We start from the raw sequence: 20099 nt of genomic DNA on the forward strand, positions 1-20099 counted from the left end.
TTTTGAAATTATTGCTCGCAGAAATGTCTACGCCCATTTAAAAAATTGTTCTTGTATCAAAACATTGCAATTGTCAGAAAAAATCAAGGAGATTCATAAACCGAACTCAACTTCAAAGTTTCGTTCGAATCGACGATGGTCATATTTTGTGGTCGGCCGGTTTCTCATGGAATCCCTCTACCTAATCATTCCCATTTGAAAGGAGTTTTACTCTAAACTTATAAAAAAAACTTGGAGACAAATTCGTGTTATTTTTATCCCTAAAGCTAACAAGAAGAAAAAAACGAGTCCGAAATCTTTTAAACCAATTAGCTGATTGACGACTACATTAATTCAAATTACTTAAAATCGGTACCATTAAGTAAATATCAATTTGCATACAAGGTGCGCCAGCTGGATGTATCCTTTCACTGAACAACTCCGCCATTTCTTCAGCAGATTTTCACAAGTAAGAAGATTTTTAGGATATTTTATGCCAATTATTATAAACCAGGTTTAGAATACAACGTTGATTAAATGACCACCCCCATTTGATACACAAAAAGCAGCTCTTTTGCGGCCATTTTGCATGACATGACGTACTCAAAGAAATTCCTCATTAAATTACGAATTGTCTTGTTTGTAGGCGGCGAATGCCTGCCATATTTTTTACGATAAGCACGCACAGTTTTCACTATTGAACGATCGTTTTCAATGTAAAGCGCTATGATTTCAGCGCGTTCTTTTAGTGTAAACCGACTCTAAACTCTAGCTAAAATGGCACTACATGACGTTTCAGAATTGTGATTATCTGTCAAAATCGGCTGGAAAATGGCGAAGTTATACAATGTTGAAATAGGACACATCCAGTTGGCGCCCCTGTACCAGCATGAAAGATCGACTATAACAGCACTCCATACTCTCGTAACAAAAATTGAAAAATCACTTGACTCTAAAGAAACAATGTTAGCTGCGATCTTAGATATTCAAGGAGTATTTGACAATGCATCCCACGATTCAATGAAGAATGTTATGATTCAACGTAATTTTGACAGAACTATTATGGATTGGATTTCCGAAACTTTAAATAAAAGAGAAGTAATATGCAGCCATGGAAGATCAACACTCACGGCAAGGACTGTGAAAGGTTGTCCACAAGGAAGGGTACTCACACCTCTGTGGTGGCCATTGATAGTTAATGGGCTATTATCGCTACTGGAGGCAAACGGATTTGAAATAATTGGTTTTGCGGACGACATAGTAATTATTGTTCATGGGAAATATGAACAAATTATTAGAGATAGATTGCAATATGCTCTGAATTTAATTGCAGCGTGGTGCACAGGTGGGGGGCTATCCATAAACCCTCATAAGACCACGATTATTCCATTTACACGTAAAAGAAAATTTAAAATACCTGATCTGTATTTAGAACGAACAAAATAAGCCCTTTGATTGAAGGTAAAATATCTAGAGTGATCATTGATAGTAAGCTCAATTGGAATTTACATATGGATCAAATTATAAGTAAGGCTACTAGTTCCTTATAGAAACCTTTGGGAAGAAATGGGGGATGAAACCTAAAATGATTCATTGGATTTATATGGCTATAGTAAGACCTAGAATAACATACGTGAGTTTAGTTTGGTGGCCGCACAGAAAAAAACTAGAAAAATTGCAAAGATTTGCCACGAGTTTTTTTATCATAGAGGTTTTAAACTTAGGGTCATTCGCCTCTTTTCGGGTTAGAGAAATCTCTTTGGAAAAGATTCGAGCAGTAGGCCTTGCTTAGAACAGACGTGAAAATTTTTATCCTGTTATTTTTGCTACTATTTCTTTAATTCGATATAAAAATTTTTCAAGTGGAGTGAAAATGTGTGTAATTGAAAGCAGTCTCCACAATTCGTAGTTATTTGATTGTTTCGAGGATGACGATTGACATTTTCGGTGCTGGAGTGTCTTTTTGGAAGCTGTGTAAACGGTGCTGTCTATGAGCAAGTTGTGAGGACGGTTCTTCAATCGACGCAAAATTACATAAGATAAGTGCATATGTTTTATTTAGTCGTCAATTGCTTCTATTTTGGTTCTGTGTGATCCCTAGTTGGACCACATTATTGTGATCGTCCGTTCAGACACCTCCCCAATAGGGTTGTGGTACCGGTAATACCGGTACCGAAAATCCCGGGAATACCGACCCATTTTTGGTACCGTAATACCGGTACTGAACAAAAGCCAGTACCGGTATTTTCGGTACCATACAATTTTTTATGAAAAATATGTGAACTCTCTAGGGAGACCTGTATCAAAATATCGGTCGGCAAGATGACTTTTAATTATATTAGTTACCTTCTGGATAAATCGTTGAGCTAACACCACCTATAATTCTAAAAGTTAACTAGCTCGCGTTGTACTGAACGGTATGTTTAAATTCCTGCACTATTTTGTCGAAATTAAATTTTAACAATCTTGTACTAAATTTCAAAATACTCACATATAGCGTAAGAGACGTAAAAATTTGCTTTGATTTTTTTATTCGCGACATTCTGATTTGCTTCCATTATTCATTAGGTGGCGCGTTATAAGACTATGGTCTAAGTCATGTCTGTATTTGGTTTGTTCTTAAACCTTTATCCATAAAAGAACGAACAGCGATTTAGTAGCTAACAATTTTAGAGTTGGTGAACTGGTTAAAATTGGGCGATTTGTAATTATTGGTGATCGGAAAATTCTGCAAAACTCCATAGTTTACAGGAAAGCAAGGAGCGTTGGTATGCATTAGAGAATAGTAGGCAAACGACATAAAGGTCGAAACCAATTTACAGAAAAGCAAGAGTGGAAATGCGAGCAACCTGTTCGGATTTACTGGTGTTCTCGCTTTGATTTACTGTTGTTAATGGGGTTTCTTACATTTACCATCTGTTGAAGTCGACGAAAGTTGCACCGCTTAGCAGTTATCGATTTCAAAGTGGCCTAGATTTCGAAATAAAAGAAGGTGTCGCATACAAAAAATATCTTCTGAAATGAGTCATGCAAGAAAATTAAAAGCAATAAACATGTTTTTTAATCAGCACAAATCAATTATCTGAAAATAAGGTCATCAGTTTGAGCATTCAACTTCACTTTGAAGCTTTTTTCGATTTTTTTAAAAAAATATTCTAGTACCGGTACTTTACCGGTACTACCGGTACTGAGGGCTTCAGTACCGTAGTACCGGTTCTCGCCAAAAAGGGTCGGTACTGCGAACCCTACTCCCCAATAGCAAATACACATGGAAACGAAAGCGCTAGTATTTCGTGGTCAAATCTGAACGCAGTTCCGTGTTTGCAGAATAAATTTGTAAATGCTACCGATGGAAGGTCTGGAATTTCCCCTTTCATGAGTGAAAATAAACCATATTCCAACTACTTCGACCAGTAAAAGAAAAGTTAGTAAGCATATCAACGCTACCGTCGTGCGGGGTATCTTTGCGCATTTTTATCAATTTTTCAACTTTGACGAATTATGACTCCTCTAATATTCGATGGATTTGCATCATACCAGCACAGATTTATCGTTATTGTGTACGTATTGTTTATGCCAAATATGAGCAGAATTGGTTCACACATAAAAAAGTTGTTCATAAAGCGTTAAAAAATATTTTTTGTGGACTAGCTGGGGGCTACATTTCACAGTAGAAACCACTACTCTAGAAATTGGAAAATACGAGTAGATCTCCGGAAGGTGGATGTCGATAGTGATGTAGATTGTAATAAGCAACATGAGTGCAGTGTGCCTCGAAGCGATCCAGGCACTGTGTTCAGTACACGGAAAGTGGTTGAGGCAGTTGAACCTTGGATCTCTGGACCAGCGATCACCCGAGTGTGTTATTGTAAAGATGGAGCGTGGTAGGAAGATGAGTTTTCGAGGATCCGGAAGTTGCTTTTCATGCACAGTAGCGGTCGAGATCATCACGGAACTCATCGGGTGAGGGAATTCCAATTATTTTCTAGAAGACAAGTTGGAAATTCTTTGTTTTTGTTATTTTTTGATACATTTTCAAAACGACATATTTTGACATGTTGTTTTGAGCTGCGTTTAGCTATTTTATTTTTCATGAGTGTTGTATGGTCGGACCCACATGAGGTTTTGGGGTAATTGTTCCATGTCGCGAGTTTTTTGAAAGAATTTTTTGGAATTATTCTGTCCAAATAGAAATAGCAATGACTTCTCAGTCGACTTTTAGTATCGGTTTGGCCTATTGTGAAATATACGGTACAGTTATTTGTGTTTTCCGTCAACGCTCAACGAACGCGGAAGGTTTCTGTTTTCATGATCCTGTACTGCCTTTTAGGACATAGAATGGATGGATTTTTGTCGAAGGTGAGTTGTCTGTTGGTTTGTATTTTGTATGCGTTTTTTGTTTATATTACTACTAATTAGCCGATTTCGCCAATTTTCTCTATTGTTTCAGAGAGCGAGTAAGGGCGCTATAACCCGGGCTCATTATCCAGGGCAGGGCTAAATACTTCTGTCTCATCCCAGGAACCTAGGACCAAAGGAGTGACATTAACCCACTTAGCAAAGTCACTCCCAACGATTTATAAAAACCCCATCAAATTGAAACGGTTGTGTACGTTTGTCCAGATTTCTTCCTTATTCAAGGTTTAAAGTAATCCGTTGATTAAATTATTCATTGAATGAATAATCTGATTGCCGTATAATTTTGAATCATCTTTATTTTGTACGCTGCACAGTTGGCCTGGCCGCTTTAATGCTCGTGTCATATTCAATATGTGCCACAAACATTGATAATGACAAGAAAAATTGTGGACGAACGTCTGCAATTTTCCAGGATCCCTACATGTATTGGCTGTGTATGTGTAGACTAGACTAGAAAGAAATCTCTTTGGAAAAATCTCTAACCCTATGTGTGGAGGTGGAAATCGAACCCAGGTGAGTCGCGTACAAGGCTATCGATTTACCAACTACGCTATGCCCGTCCCCTCGTTACGATTTCTATCACAGGATCAATTCGTAGTACGCCGCACAGAGGAGTAACTGGGATCGAATCTTGGCCAAAATTATTTACTGCTGCTATTGCTGTTATTATGCCTTAATATGAACTATAAATAGACAATAACTAGTTTTTGGAACAATTTGGCATCTATCCACCTACCAGTGCAGAGGTCAATTTTCTATATCCTTTCGAATACTAGTAATTTCGAGGAGGTCTTTGCGAATATATTTGTTTTTCCAGTTGCATAAACAGATGATCAGTGGAAAAGGGAGAGGGGAACGGACGCCTGTGCACGTATGCATACATAATATTTGGCCCTACAGCATTTCGGTTTACCTCAAATTAGTAAAAATTTCAATATTTTCAAATCGCTTGGAATTTGTGGATCGGACAAGATCGGAAAAGTTCGAATGTTTTTTGGATATCTTCAGCAACTTTGCCGGATCTCGCGGTTTAATATAACTTTTTAATCATTCAAGTTTGGCATAAAAACATATATTTTAATACAAGGGTGCAATGCACAGTAACACTACTATTTCCAGTTAGTTTTAAGCTGAAGTTATACAAATGGTTGTGTTCAAAACCGTTGGGATAATATTGTCTTATTTAAAACAGTCATCATCACTAGAAAGCGATATTGCTGGATATATAACCGAAAATGATTAAAATACCCCTTTAAATATCACCATTTTGCATCCATGCAAAAAAAAATTAAAAATTTTGGACATACTAGGAGTATGTTATACAGTAGACTTTTGGATACGTAAAAAATATAACTAAACAAAAATCGCAAAAAATATTTTAGTTATTGGCCAGGAATTTGTTCTAGTTACTCCTCTGTGCGCCGTCTAAAGCACTAGATGCAATGCTGAGTTTATTACCTATTTATTTGTGCAAATGGAAAAAGAAAAAAGCGCACTAAGACTGAAAAGAACTAAACAGTTCTTTGATGGAGACCTTAGGGGCCATCTTAGTATTCTAAAAGAGTTCGAAATCAATCCGTTATTAAATCAAACTTACTGGATGAATAGGAAATATAACTTTGAACGCCTGTTCAACGTGTCGGAACCAAGTCGAACTGAATGGGAAACAGCAGGACCTACTGTTAAACCAGGATCAATAGTTTTCTACACTGATGGATCTAAACTGAGTAACAAAATTGGTGCTGGGATAACTGGTCCTGGTGTTAACGTATCAATATCTATGGGTAAATAAGGCAACTGTATTTCAAGCGGAAATACAGGCAATTATTGAATGTGCCACGATTTGTTTACAACATAACTACAGACATACCAATATATGCGTCTTCTATTCTGGCCCTTAAAGCATTGAAGTCAGTTACGTGTGCCTCTAAATTGGTTTGGGAATGCATTCAATTGCTACAACAGGTGGCTAAAAAGCACGGTAAATCTTTTCTGTGTACCTAGGTACTGCGGAATTGAAGGCAACATAAAAAATGAAATTGAAGAACAGGGAAAATTCAATTATAGATTACATTTAGAAGAATAATACTACTGCCCGACAATTCAAAAGATTAAAATAATAACTCAATGACTGCTTAGTATGTCTAAGAAGGATTTAAGTCCTTTCAGTGGTTTAGTAGCAGGGCACTGCCCCAGTAAATATTACCTTATGTAGCTTGGCAAAATAGAAGACGATACCTGCGCTTCTGTAACCTAGATAGGAAGAACTCAGAACATTTACTGCGTAACTGTATAACACTTTTACACAAAAGGAGTAAATTCTTCGATAAGGGGGTAATGCAACTTTATATGTATAAACAACTGCACCCAGTAAGGCGATAAACTTTATCCGTTCTATAATACCTTACTGGGACCATGCCTATAGCCAGCAAGTGGGAATCGCTCAGATTAATAGTGATACAACACCCTGATGTGGCATACAACAAAAAGAGGCCTGTCACAATAGATCAAAACACTGGTCGTAGTGGAAAATGAACGCAACAAAAAAACTTCTCCAAAAAACGGAGACACAATTTGTGTTCTTGAGCAAACACCTAGTCAATCGTGATGACCCGCAAGAAAAGAACTAATGACATCGAAACATTTGGTTTGCTAAGCAGGCCAATGCAAGATGCACTATGCTATATTCCTCCTTAGTAGAGAACAATTTTGGTAAAAACTATTTTTCCTCCACTAAGGAGAAAATTGTTTAAAACCAACTTTGCGCGTGAAGAGCAAAGTTGGTTTTAAACAATTTTCGTCTCATCAGAATCCGACACTTAGTTAACGGACTAAGCTAGCGCTGGATTAACGCTGAGTCAAACCACGTCAACTGGGCCTTGAAGTTTCCACAAAATCACTGATTTTCATGAAAAAAAATTTTTTGTAGGGGACATGGAGTGTAACTTTTGGTCTACATATTTTGTTGAAATAACTTTTTTGTTTAAATTATAGGTTTTTAAACTTTTGAAAACAATTAAATTGTAATTTTTTCAATTTCTTATTTCTCAAAAACTATTTTAAATAATTGAATGAAATTTTGCACACTTATAGAATGATGCTTAAATGTTTGAAAAGGTTTCTCTGTAATGTTTTATTTAAATTATTGTGGAAGGGTCAGAAATGTGAAAAATTTATGCTGGAAAGAAATGTCATTTTTGAATTTATGTCAATGTATAAAACATGCATTGACAGTTTTCTTTCAAGAACAGTGATTTTGGAGCAGACTCGTGCATGTATTGCATTAAAAACATAGGCAAGCAAATATTATTGACGTTATCGTAATTTCACTTCCTCTAGTAGTCCAAAATTGGTTGGTTACCCTATAAATTTCAAATTCCGTGTTATGCATTCGAAAAAAAAAATCACGGATGTTTTAAAGGTAGGAAGTTGCGAACAGGGCTTCCATTCGGGGAATAACTACCATAAACAACGGTAGATTGTCAATGTTTGAACTTATATTCATAAAAGTTCACTTATGTCAACAACTCGTCAAGTTTAAAAAATTAGCTTGGTGTTGAAAATATTATTGATCGACTGAAAGGTATAAAATTGCCCCTCTAATAAGTACTAGTGAACTATGACAAAAATGGGAGAAAGGGAATTTCATTATGACTTTATGAAAGTTTTACAAATACTTGCCGTATATAACTCCATATTCCAATCTTCTACTACGAATTATTCATAAAAGATTTATGTTTGCATTTGTGAAAATAGTTGGATAAATGTAGGTAGCATTTCGGCTAAAAGAAAAATTATTTTGCAATTTGTTTTTTCGTGAGTTGTCCTACTGGAGCCATATCTGATCAGAAACACATAACATAAAGATTTCTAAATTATATCTTGCGTAGGTACTTGGTACAATTTTCTGTTATTTTAACTTATATACAAAGTTGGGTTAGTTGGAGCTCAAAAAATCGAAAAAACTTTATTGAATATTCTGAAAGTACATACTTTTGAAAATATCTGTGCCAAATTTCAACAAACGGCGCATTTCGATGATGCCCACGATAACGCACTAGCCACAGCCCACGCGAACTTGACCAGGGGGGGCATGTTCAAACTTGCAGTCAGCACATTGCGGTATCTATCATTTAGTACGCGACAACTTCTGTTGAATAGCGAATCGTAACTGTTGTTTAGAACGTCGTCAGTTCTATTTTTTTAATATTTAGGTTACCATGTGTTAATTAAAATTATTATCATAAATGAGGTTTTATAGTTGTAACGAGTACAATACATATACAACATATTATATGCTTTAGTTCACTTATTGTAAGCCTGAATGTTTTCATATTTTCACCAAATTTACAAACGTCTTTGCCAATGGACTGTTCGAATCAGTTCTGCCACATTTCAAAATCAATTACTTATTTCTGTTTGTAATTACCGAAACCAACCTTCACATTCACCGCCTCTCAAATTCATTAAATTTCCAGCTGACTGAAATTTCATGCAGAATCGAATGCTTGAGTACAGAGTAAATATAAATTCCTGTAGTATTTTAATCTGTTTTTTTCTGTAGTGTCTAAAACTTTGTCGTATATCTACCGTCGTTAGCCAAAATATTACTAATTAGCTACGGAAGTAGCTTACGGAATCAAAACAAACAGTTTTGACAATGACATCAGTTGATATGCGGTTTTAGTGTAACCCGTTCGCTCTATTCCGGATAGAGTGTTTTTTGAAAAGTAATGTATGATGTTTACGTAATATGCGTAATAACTGCAATATAATCAAACGATTCGCATACTAAGGATAAATTGTTTTCAAATGGAAAAAGCAAGCAAATTGATGATTTTAACCTTATTTTGTGGCCCCATCTTGTTACAAATTACATAGTTGTGCAATTTTTTTTTAATTTTATCGAAATTCTAAAGATAGTTTTTGCCTTTTTCAGAAGTTTTATTGTCATGACTTTGTTCAAAGATATGTTTACTCATATTCAGACAAAATATCAATTTAATACTTACTAGAGGGGTTCTCATCAGACTCCAAGGGGACATCTTGCCCCGTTCTACCCTGAAGAAAATCATTTGGACTGCTTATTTTCATCGCAAATTATGATGTGTACCATCAAAGACATTCATAAGCGATAGAAAAGATTTTTGGTGGAGTTTTAGATTTTGGTGCGCATCTTGCCTCATCCTACCCTATACATTTTCAGGCAAAATATAATTTTGGATGGTTAATAGAGGGTTGTCCATATCGCCCCGGATAGCCATCTTGCCCCGTTCTACTGGAAAAATGCTGCTGAAAACTGCTTTTTCCGTTTTCTATTATATGATTATTCCCAGTTTAACCTTAACAACCTTCGAAATAAAAATGGCGGGACTTTTGGATTACTCTCAACAAAATATTACCTTGCCGTTTGTAGTAGAAGCACCGTGTTTTCACCTTCATATGTACAAGCAGCTGTTACCATACCATAGGTTCCGAACAGGTTGGCGCATGTCATGTACCCGTGGCCACCGCAAGCCAAGCGACATGTTTCTACTGCCTGTGCTGCATCTGCCGTGCATACTGCTTTCAAGCAGCAGGCAATTGCGTGCAATTCTGGTAGTCGCTCCAAGTCCCCTTTCTCCAGCTCAGAGGTCACTTGATTATACATATCCCATAAGTTATCAGACGTGAGTTTGAATATAATACTCTTTGCGATAGCTGGGAATAACTTATATTGTTGCGTAACATGATCAATGATTTGCACTTCTGGTTGGCTGTGAAATGATAAGATAAAGCATGTCGTCAACAAGAGATTATTTTAGGCTAAAATAAATTTTCACTTACTCAGGATTGATAACGCTTTGTCGACGAACACAAGAATATCTTGTAGCGATTGTTACGGCTTTAGAAAGGTAATTAGCCATATCCCTTACAATTACTACCCGAACAAACATCATCGTTCCATAGGTCAATACCGATGAGGGGGGCTTCACGAAAGTTCCATCTTCATGTAGTTGAGCATTTTTCATCAACATGTTCGTACGCGGGATTCGTACATTCTTGAATCCGAGAAAACCGTTATTAACTCCATTCATTCCAAGTTTGTTGCCAATTTCTCCAATTGTTATTCCAGGAAGAGGCATATGCGTTTCTTCATCGCGCAACTGAACGATGAACGGATGAATTCCATGGCATTGACCTTTAGAGTACAACTGAGCAATAACTATACAGTAGTTCGCTGTATGACCCACTAAAACAACAAACATTCATTGAAAGGTTACAAGTAATATTCTCATAGTCACGTACATCCGCCTGGCCACCACTTGTATGACGACAGTGTAGGGCTTTCGATCACAATCTCTTTCGTTTTTTCGTCATAAGTTGCAGTAGTCTCCAAACCACGGATAAATGTACCATGCCCTAGTTCCGTTTGTGCATAGGTGCCTATAATATTACAATTCCAGGCCCGCCCAATCCATTCTGCTTGCTGTTCAGGTGTACCATGACCCATAATAGCTGGTAGGAACATAACAAAATGTACCGCTAACGGATTTCCTTCCCGGATGATTCCAGATCCCAATAGTCCTCCCAGAAGCGCCCTACAGTTTATAAGCAAACAGTATTTAATGCTTTATTTTGCCAAAACTCATCTTCAGACTTACATATAGTTGTCAACTCCATCCTTGCCTTGTTCTTGCAATTTTTTCACCTTACGAAATATGACGGTCGATTTACGGACCGATTCCTCGTAAACTTCCTTATGCGATGCAAAATGTAAGGGAGTTTTATCAAAAAACTCTGGTTCACTTAGAAAGAAGTTTTCTGTAAAAATCGAAAGAATTTAGTTATACACACTTAATAAGGGACGACCGTTCACAAATGCCGTAGTTTTTTTTCGGCGATTTTTGACCCCTCCCTCCCCCCTCGTAGCACTTAGTCACAAAATTCTAGCCTCCCCCTCGTAAATAACATAGCATTTACCTACCCCCTCCCCCTCGTCCCATGCAAAGCGCCCGGGGGATGAAAAAAATTACATATGTTTTTCAATTATTTTAAATACATGTCCTTTCAAAATGTTTGACGACTTTTATCAACATTTTCATTATAACAGCAAATTGCGTGCAAAATAAGCCCATTTCATGACAAATATAGTGTTGATAGTTTTGTTTTGAATTTTATATGTCAAGGGGAGCATGAAGAGAAGTTCCCTCAGTTTACAATCGTGCAGCTGCCAATGATTCTAAGAAGCATACGTTCATCTAAATTACTAAATTTTGTTTGGTTGAATCCGAAGTGAAAATTTAATTCAGCTTCCAAACTAAGTCTACTAGTTAGCAACATTAGCTAACTAATGTTGTAAGTTAAATCCGCATACAAAATCTTTTCGTATTTTTGCGAAATTTTGTAATTCCGCGAATCGTAAAATTTACCTCGTGAAAAACCGCATCAAAAGTAATTTGTTTAAATTTAAATTTATTTCTCTTGGGAATGAAGGATCAATAAATTGTTTTCTCCAAACAATGGGTTTTAAACTTAATGCTACGTCGCACAGCTTCTGACCCCACCCTCCCCCTCGTCACACTTCATCACAAATTTGGTATACCCTCCCTACCCCCCAAAATGCCACGTCATTTATGCATGGCTCCTAAGTTAATAAGTAGACACCGAAATCTCCCACAAGCAGACGCTGACTAGTTTTATTAAAAAATATTGCTTGCCATAAAATGGAGAAAAACACATTTTAAAAACGCTAGTTCATTAAAAAAATGTATTGTGTGTGATAAGGTTTAACTATGTGTTTATAAATATGTGTGATGCAAATTTATGCTTTTTGGAATTTCATCGCGTAGCTAGAGGAAAAGCATTCGAATGCGTGGTGTTATGAATAAATAAAGTTTAACACTTCATTTATATCATTATACGGATACTCTCTAGTAATACTTTACAACGAGGTGAAATAACTATTGAATTCCATAAGAATCACTTATGATTCGGCGCCACAAGTATCCCATATGAAAATCAGAAGTTTGACTTATGACTCGGAGGAGATTGGCCATCGAGTCACTAAGGGCATGTTCAGGAGTGTTTCAGTTCTAGATTCATAATTTTGACAGTTCTATAATATAAAACTGAAGATTTTAAAACTAGCACTTGCTGTCCCCAGCAGCAGTTTTAGAGGGTGTTCTACTCAATTTAAAATTCATGTCTCGCCATGTCTTCAGAATTACTGCATTCAAATTTTTCCCCAGTCTATCGGGTCTAAGTGTCTGTGCTGAAAACTTTGAATGTATTTAAAACACAGTTCTAAACATGTTTTAAAATCAGCAACAAATAGAACGGCGTCGTATAACAGTTTTAAATCTTAAAACAAAACTGTTCGAAATTATAAAACAAAACGCTCTGCTGGGGATGTGAATGTTTCTGTTCCAGTTCTACTTTGAAACTCCAATACAAAATAAAACGCTCCTGAACATGCCCTAAGGGTTTTCATAAGTCATGCTAATGAAATTTTTAAGCCGCCTTTATACCTTTCATGCGACTGTACTTATGTAAATCATCATGCTTAATAATGAAATTGTTATTATTATTATTATTATTATTATTTATCAATGTGCAACCGGGCTGTCTCAACAACCTGTTTCTGCAACCTATGTGCATTAACTGTATACCTACCGTCTCAGGCATACATACGGGCTTACATTCACACATACATACATACATACTATTTGGCACAAGTTTAGAGCGTGTAACGTCGTGTCATCTAGTCCTATGGAAAATCATCCTAGCATCGCCTTCGAGTCTACGTCATATTAGCAAATTTCGCATTGAATCCGCTTCTGTCTTTTCCTAATCTCCTTTTTGTCTCCTAAGTCCGAAGTACATCAATCAACTATTAATTGATACTAGCAGTATTAGTCCTTACTCACAAATACTTTTTCCTACAACTGTGCTATTTCATCCCTATCTTATAACAGAATTCGATTATCCCTATTTTAATCAATATACGTATTCATTACATTAAGGACCAGGCCAGGCAAACCCTCAATTTTGAAGTAGAATACTTCTTACGCTTCAATATAGGGGTCCCGTTTCAAAGTTTCTGCTGAGATATTTTCCCAGTTTTCAAAAGCGAATAACTTCTGTTGTACTGATCGAAATCGCTATATTTTTGCACTATCTGATCGGAAATATGTGCACGTATATTGTCTTCTATTCCGTCAAATGTTCGATTACCATAAATAACAAAAATAATGTATTTTGTGAAACAGTTTAACGCCTGATTTCGCACAGAATAGAAGCAAAATACAGACCGCTCGTTTACAGTAAAGCAAACGAATAAGCTTTACCCGCGTCGCTTCGCTACTTCTATACGCAGTAACAGAAAAAGCCTCGTTGCCCCACGGTGAGCAAAATGAGCGAACAAAAAAAAAGTGCGCCCACTAAGGGAAAATACTGTCGTGATCGATTTTACGCAAACTCGAAGAAGACCTACAGTGCGTGAGGTGGAACAGTTGATAAAGGTGAACATGTGTCTTGACCTTACGGCAGTTACACACCTCCAACTACATCATACAAACAACGTAATACTAATAACGTTCAAGACCCTAGTCGGAGCAGAATTCTTTTGTATGATGAATGACATGCAACACGAAATCAAATACGACAACATTAAAACCAAGATCCCCGTCTATATCGATAAAAAATTTACTGAAGTACGCTTAACATACAAACAATCCCAAATTTCCCTCTATTGGTAGTATACAACATATTCTTCACATGCAGTTATTAAACGCACTGGAAAAATTTCATTTTCGGAACTATTAGATTCAAATTTCCATTTTATTTAAATGATATATTTGCGAGTTACTTTCTCGAGCAAATGTTATTATGCATCGTTCGTAGTAGCTTCAGATATAAGCTGTTTACATACGGATAACTTTTCAGAATTTAATGCACAAAACTCATATGAGATTTGCGTGGTGCTCATTTTGCCCCATGCTCTAGAGCTATGTTCGCAGATTTTTTGTGGAAACTACAAAGTCCTAATTTAACAAGACTTTGTTTGAAATAGTTAGAAAGACGTTAAATATTCCGGAGATATATGCATTTTTCAATTACCACACACATACGTCATGCGAATGCTTATTTCATATAGCTTGAATCTCATAACATTTTCAGTTCTTTGACATCCTGTCAGATTTGTAAATACAAATATTTTTTGTGATTTATGATTTGTTTTATGTCGCAATAGAAGTATTACATCATCTAATGGTGATTGTCGGAGCATTCCTGCAAACAAAAAAATCGAAAATTGTTCATAGATTCTCGGAAAACGGGGGTGCTCAACTCGCCCCACATGGCGATATTGCCTCACTTTCCCCTACTACGAGGTCAGAAAGCAAGCTGACGCTTTTTTATGTGCTGCTTTTATATGTGAGTCGCGGTTCATTGAATTCAAAGAAGCGGTCCTAGCAAAGCTCGCTGCTTGGTTGAATTGTTCGAACCAATCAGCGCTGATAATTATCACTTTCACAAAATACATTATTTTTGTTATTTATAATAATAGTACATTTTACGGAATCAAATACAGTATACGGGCACATATTTCCGATCAGATACGGCAAAAATATTGCGATTTCGATCAGTACAACAGAAGTTATTCGCATATCAAAACTGGGAAAATATCTCAGCAGAAACTTTGAAACGGGACCCCTATATTGAAACGTTAGAAGTATTCTACTTCAAAATGCTTTCTTACTGATAGTTTCTTCATAATGCAATTACAGTTTCTTCTATTTTTAGGTCATCCTGGCAGCATCACTCTTCTGGATGGCTATAGCACGGCTACACTTCAGCAGATCAACAGCACCACGAACGAGAACGACCGGATTTTAGATCTATGCTTCGTCAATGCCAGAGATCAATCGCCGTATATTTCCACCGCCCTCACCCCGCTAGTAAAGTATGTTCGCCACCATCCGCCTCTATATCTTACACTCCAGGACGTACCGCCTATGAAGTTTTCGAGCCACGCGCCCACCGTGTGTTACAATTATAAGCGGGCCGACTATAGCAGCATTTTGAATATTTTACAAAGTATTAACTGGGATTCTGTGCTAAGCAAGGATGATGTGAACTCCGCCGCTGAAACGTTCTGCCATATAATGAGCTACCTTATCGACCGTCATGTCCCAAAGTGTAATCAACGAAGTGATTAATCCCCCTGGCAGACAGCCGAGCTACGTCAGCTAAAAACTGCGAAAAGAGCAGCATTACGAAAGTTTACCAAACGCCGTGCCTTGTCACTTAGAGCTTATTATGTAAGGCTCAATAACGATTTTAAAAAACTGAACAGTTTTTGTTTTTCAAACTACCAACGAAAAATGCAACGTAAGCTTAAGTCGGATCCTAAATCGTTTTGGAGATACGTCAATGAGCAGCGGAAAGAAACCGGCTTACCTTCTACAATGTTCTTGAATGGTGAAGTTGGGCATGATTCACAAGCCATATGCAAATTGTTTCGCCTCTAAATTTGCGAGTGTGTTCGTCAGTGAGACTCTGTCCTCGCAGCAGATTGACGTTGCAGCTAGCGGCGTGGCCCAACTCGAACGGTCAGTGAGTGAGATTCATGTGGAGCACTCGGATATTGTATCAGCAGCATCCAAGCTTAAAGCATCGTCATCTCCTGGGCCAGATGGTGTCCCTGCTTTGTTTTTGAAAAAGTGTATATCTGGTTTGGTGGAACCTCTCTGTCAACTATTCAAAATGTCACTGACAACCGCGATTTTTCCTCAATTGTGGAAAGCAGCTTTCATCTTTCCTGTCCACAAAAAAGGTGATAAGAGAAACATTGACAATTATCGAGGAATATCTGCGCTCTGTGCCATTTCCAAGCTCTTTGAGTTAGTCGTGGTGGAGTCAGTGTTTTTTCACTGTAAGGAATATATTTCTAAAGACCAACACGGATTCATGCCGAATCGATCTACGTCGACGAATCTACTATCTCTAACCTCTTTTGTGTCCGAAGGGTTTGATGCGAATCAACAAACTGATGTTATATATACTGACTTATCTGCAGCTTTCGACAAAATCAATCACGATATCGCAGTCGCTAAATTGGAAAAACTTGGCTTCAGTGGATCACTCCTGCGATGGTTTCAATCCTATCTCGTTGGCCGTCAACTCAGTGTGAACATAGGTGATGCATACTCCAAGCTGTTCTCCGCAACGACTGGTATTCCGCCAGGAAGTCATCTCGGATCATTAATATTCACTCTCTATTTCAACGATGTAAACTATCAGCTGAAAGGACCACGGTTGTCGTATGCAGATGATCTAAAAATTTTCAACAGAATTAGGAGCCGATCGGACGCACAATATTTGCAGCAGCAATTCGACACTTTCAGCAGATGGTGTGAAAACAACCGAATGATTCTGAATCCGGCGAAATGTTCTGTGATATCGTTCACCAGAAAAAAAGATCCCATTGAGTTTGAATATAACTTGTCTGGAGCTCTTGTTTCCCGGGTGAGCTGCGTTAAGGATCTTGGAGTGCTGTTAGATTCGAAACTTACATTTAAGAATCACATTTCGTATGTTGTTGGTAAAGCATCGCGAAGCCTGGGCTTCATTTTCCGTACGGCTAAATCCTTTACAGACATTTACTGTCTCAAAAGCCTATACTGCTCTTTAGTGCGCTCTACGCTGGAGTATTGTTCGGCGGTCTGGAACCCGAATTACATGAACAGCAGCGATCGAATTGAAGGCGTTCAACGAAAATTTATACGGTATGCTCTTCGACGCCTGCCTTGGCGCGATCCTGTTCGTCTACCAAGCTACGAGAGTCGGTGTCAACTCATCCAGCTCGATACTCTCCAGCGTCGTAGAGAAACTGCAAGAGCCTTATTCATCTCTGATCTTCTGTCAGGACGCATCGATTCTCCAGATTTACTAGAGCGAGTTAACATCCAAGCAAGGTCCAGAACGTTACGCGGAAACGTTCTTCTGAGAGTGCCGTTTCGACGAACTATTCAAACAGCTAATGCCGCTATCACGGGACTACAACGCCTCTTCAATCGTGTGTCGCACTTGTTCGACTTTCATTTGTCTCGAATATCATTGAGAAATCGATTCCTGCAGTTTTTTAGATGTAATTAGTTTAAGTTTCAATCATTGGGGCCGAGTACGGCCTGTTGATGTGCGTGATAAATAAATAAATGTTAAATAAATGTTAGGCTTACGTGTACAAAAAAATCATTGTTTTTTGTAATTACATTTTTCAACATTTTTTGGCTTTTTAAAAAATTTCACCAAAAAATATTCACACAAAAGAATTAATGCCCTACAATCCCTATCATATCGTTTTTCTGTACAAGTGGCGATTTGAAAGTAGTGCATTCACGATCTCATACGCCCTTTCTAAACATTACTAAAAAGTTTCCTCAGAATCAAAGATGGTCACCATTTGTGACGCAATTGAATCAATCTTGATGGAATTGGAAAAAATCTGTCACGTTTACGTAAGCTCAACTGTTTTCTCAAAAAATGAATACTTTTTCAAAAAGTAGACCCAAAATAGTATGAAAAAAGTAGGTTAGACATTTGCAAGCTGTTGGTTTGGTCCAAAAAACTTTTTCGAATTTTAGATCTGTCACGTTACAAGTTATTTGTTTTTCATTACTTCACAATTAGAAATAAGCAATAATCCACTTTCATCTCAAAATTTCAAGCAATATCAGCAAATTTAAATTAGACTACGTTGCAAAATGTGGTTCTATGCAAAAAGTTGAAATTATGGATTTTATTTACCTTTTCCTTTACCTTACGGGCTTTTAGTCATTTTCAAGTCATGCAAGAAGCATCAACAAGTTTTAAAAAAAATGACAGGAATGGATTTTTTGAGCTATTGCATTTTGGGATCCATATTGTTTTATATTAGAGGATATATACATACGAAAAAAAGTTTGACCCAAAAGTTTAAAAAAAAAATCGTCTGTGGTTGCCATTTTCGGAACCTTGACCATATACACTCTAAAATGCGCATCCTGGTGAATTTATGTAAATACGCCGGATGCCACACATAATTTAAAGAGCAAGAGAGCGCGATTGTCTCGCAGCAAACCACCTAATCGCCACACAGTGGCACCTCTTTATACAATGTTGTGACAAAATTGTAACAATTGGTTTATGTGGCTAAAAATTGGGTTTTTTAATAATATCGGGTCGCTGAGTCCTTTTCAGCTATCATTTTTTACCATTTTTTTTGTTAACGACCTATTGCGTCAATTTGTCAACTGTTTTACGGCATTAAATTAGCAAGGAACTGGAAGGTGAAGTATATTTTTCAATAATAAGAGCCATAGTACTCAAGGGAGAGAAAGGAGTTGAAGGGAGAAAGTCTACGGTATGTCCGGACAAGCGTAAAGTAACTTGTTACTTCATGCTATCAGAACCGACAAAAAGTTAAGTCGCCGTAAACTTGCACACTAAGCATTTGCGACATTGAAACTCATTGAATGAGCTAGTTTTTTGTTTTTGGTCCTCACCAATAGCCTGCCTGAGTGTTTTATTTGTTAGACTATTGTGACTGTATCAGCGTCTGTGTCATATGGTCACATGTGTCGCTGATTCGCATGGTGTCGGCATTTTTCATAAGAGATTTTTCTAACCCGAAGAGGCGAATGACCTTAAGGTTAAAACCTCTATAATCAAAATAAAAAAAAAATTAGCAAGGGACTGAAAGGTGAAGTATATTTTTCAATATTAAGAGCTATAGTACTCAAGGGAGAGCAAGGAGTTGAAGGGAGAATGTTTAGAAAAGCGTGGGTATCCGATTGTCGTAAAATTTTGAGATAACTTTATTCAAACTAAGAGAAAAATAAAATAAATATTTGCAAAACAATTACATTGATTTTTGGGGTTTTGTCACTCATCGTGCTTATCAAATCGCCTAACGCACCTGCACAACCACTTGTTAGAGGGAAACGAACCAAAGAGCATATCGTCGCTGTTGTGCTATCTTATGACAAGCGCCATTTTGCACATTTCGAGAAAAACGATTTTTAAAATTTGAGATTGAATATCTTGAAACTTATAAATGGTATAAATAATTCAAAGAAGACAAATGATAATTCTATCTATTCTGCATTAATCTCTCAAATATTACGAGAATCGGTTAACTACATTGCGAGTTTTCTTTAAAAATGTAAACAAAAGTCGGTCTCACACGTGTCATAGGTGTGTATTGATGACAAAATTTGTATGGCGTGTTATAATCGTGCATGGAAAATTTAACATAGAAAAAAATCATCAATTATTAACTTTTATTCATATCTTTGGCTTCATTTGGTCTATAAACAATCGGTGAGATGCATTTTGAAAGAAATGAGTCAGGGAATCTAGAAAAAATAGTTATTTTTGGTTACAGTGTTGCCAAATATGCTATATTACCAATTTAAAACTTAAATTGCATTTTTCTCACAGTTCGTGCATTTTTGTTTCGAAAATGATTATGCCATTGTGTTTATCAGATAGTTTTACATATAAAAACATCTGATACATAAAAATAATTTGAGCCAACCCCCAGACACAGTCATTTGAAGCAAAAAATTAGAAATTTCTCAGCACGTTACTCGCTATATCTCAGTAACAGTAAAATTCTGTAAACGCCACTTTGTAGAGATTTTGGCGGCGTTTGTCATAAGATAGCACAACAGCGA

At 37.0% G+C, this 20099-nt stretch overlaps 2 protein-coding genes across 6 annotated transcripts in view; one reads left to right on the forward strand and one right to left on the reverse strand.

Moving 5' to 3' along the window:
* LOC131691447 (probable helicase with zinc finger domain) overlaps positions 1–15871 on the forward strand; it is a 101422-nt gene extending 85551 nt beyond the window's left edge. The window contains exon 6 of the mRNA XM_058977843.1: positions 15184–15871. The gene's annotated coding sequence lies outside the window, so the exon portion shown is untranslated. The remainder of the gene's footprint in view (positions 1–15183) is intronic.
* LOC131691448 (probable peroxisomal acyl-coenzyme A oxidase 1) overlaps positions 1–20099 on the reverse strand; it is a 60195-nt gene that overhangs the window by 5018 nt on the left and 35078 nt on the right. For 4 of the 5 annotated variants that reach the window (XM_058977844.1, XM_058977847.1, XM_058977846.1 and 1 more), the window contains 4 exons: positions 11043–11202; positions 10687–10979; positions 10225–10630; positions 9801–10154 (listed from right to left, as the gene is read on the reverse strand). In XM_058977844.1, coding sequence (XP_058833827.1) covers positions 9801–10154; positions 10225–10630; positions 10687–10979; positions 11043–11202 — 1213 coding nt within the window. Of the gene's footprint in view, positions 1–9800; positions 10155–10224; positions 10631–10686; positions 10980–11042; positions 11203–15840; positions 15962–20099 lie in introns of those variants that run through there. The other variant, XM_058977848.1, reaches the window with a different exon arrangement.

Source organism: Topomyia yanbarensis, chromosome 3 (assembly GCF_030247195.1).
Source record: "Topomyia yanbarensis strain Yona2022 chromosome 3, ASM3024719v1, whole genome shotgun sequence".
NCBI lineage: Eukaryota > Metazoa > Arthropoda > Insecta > Diptera > Culicidae > Topomyia > Topomyia yanbarensis.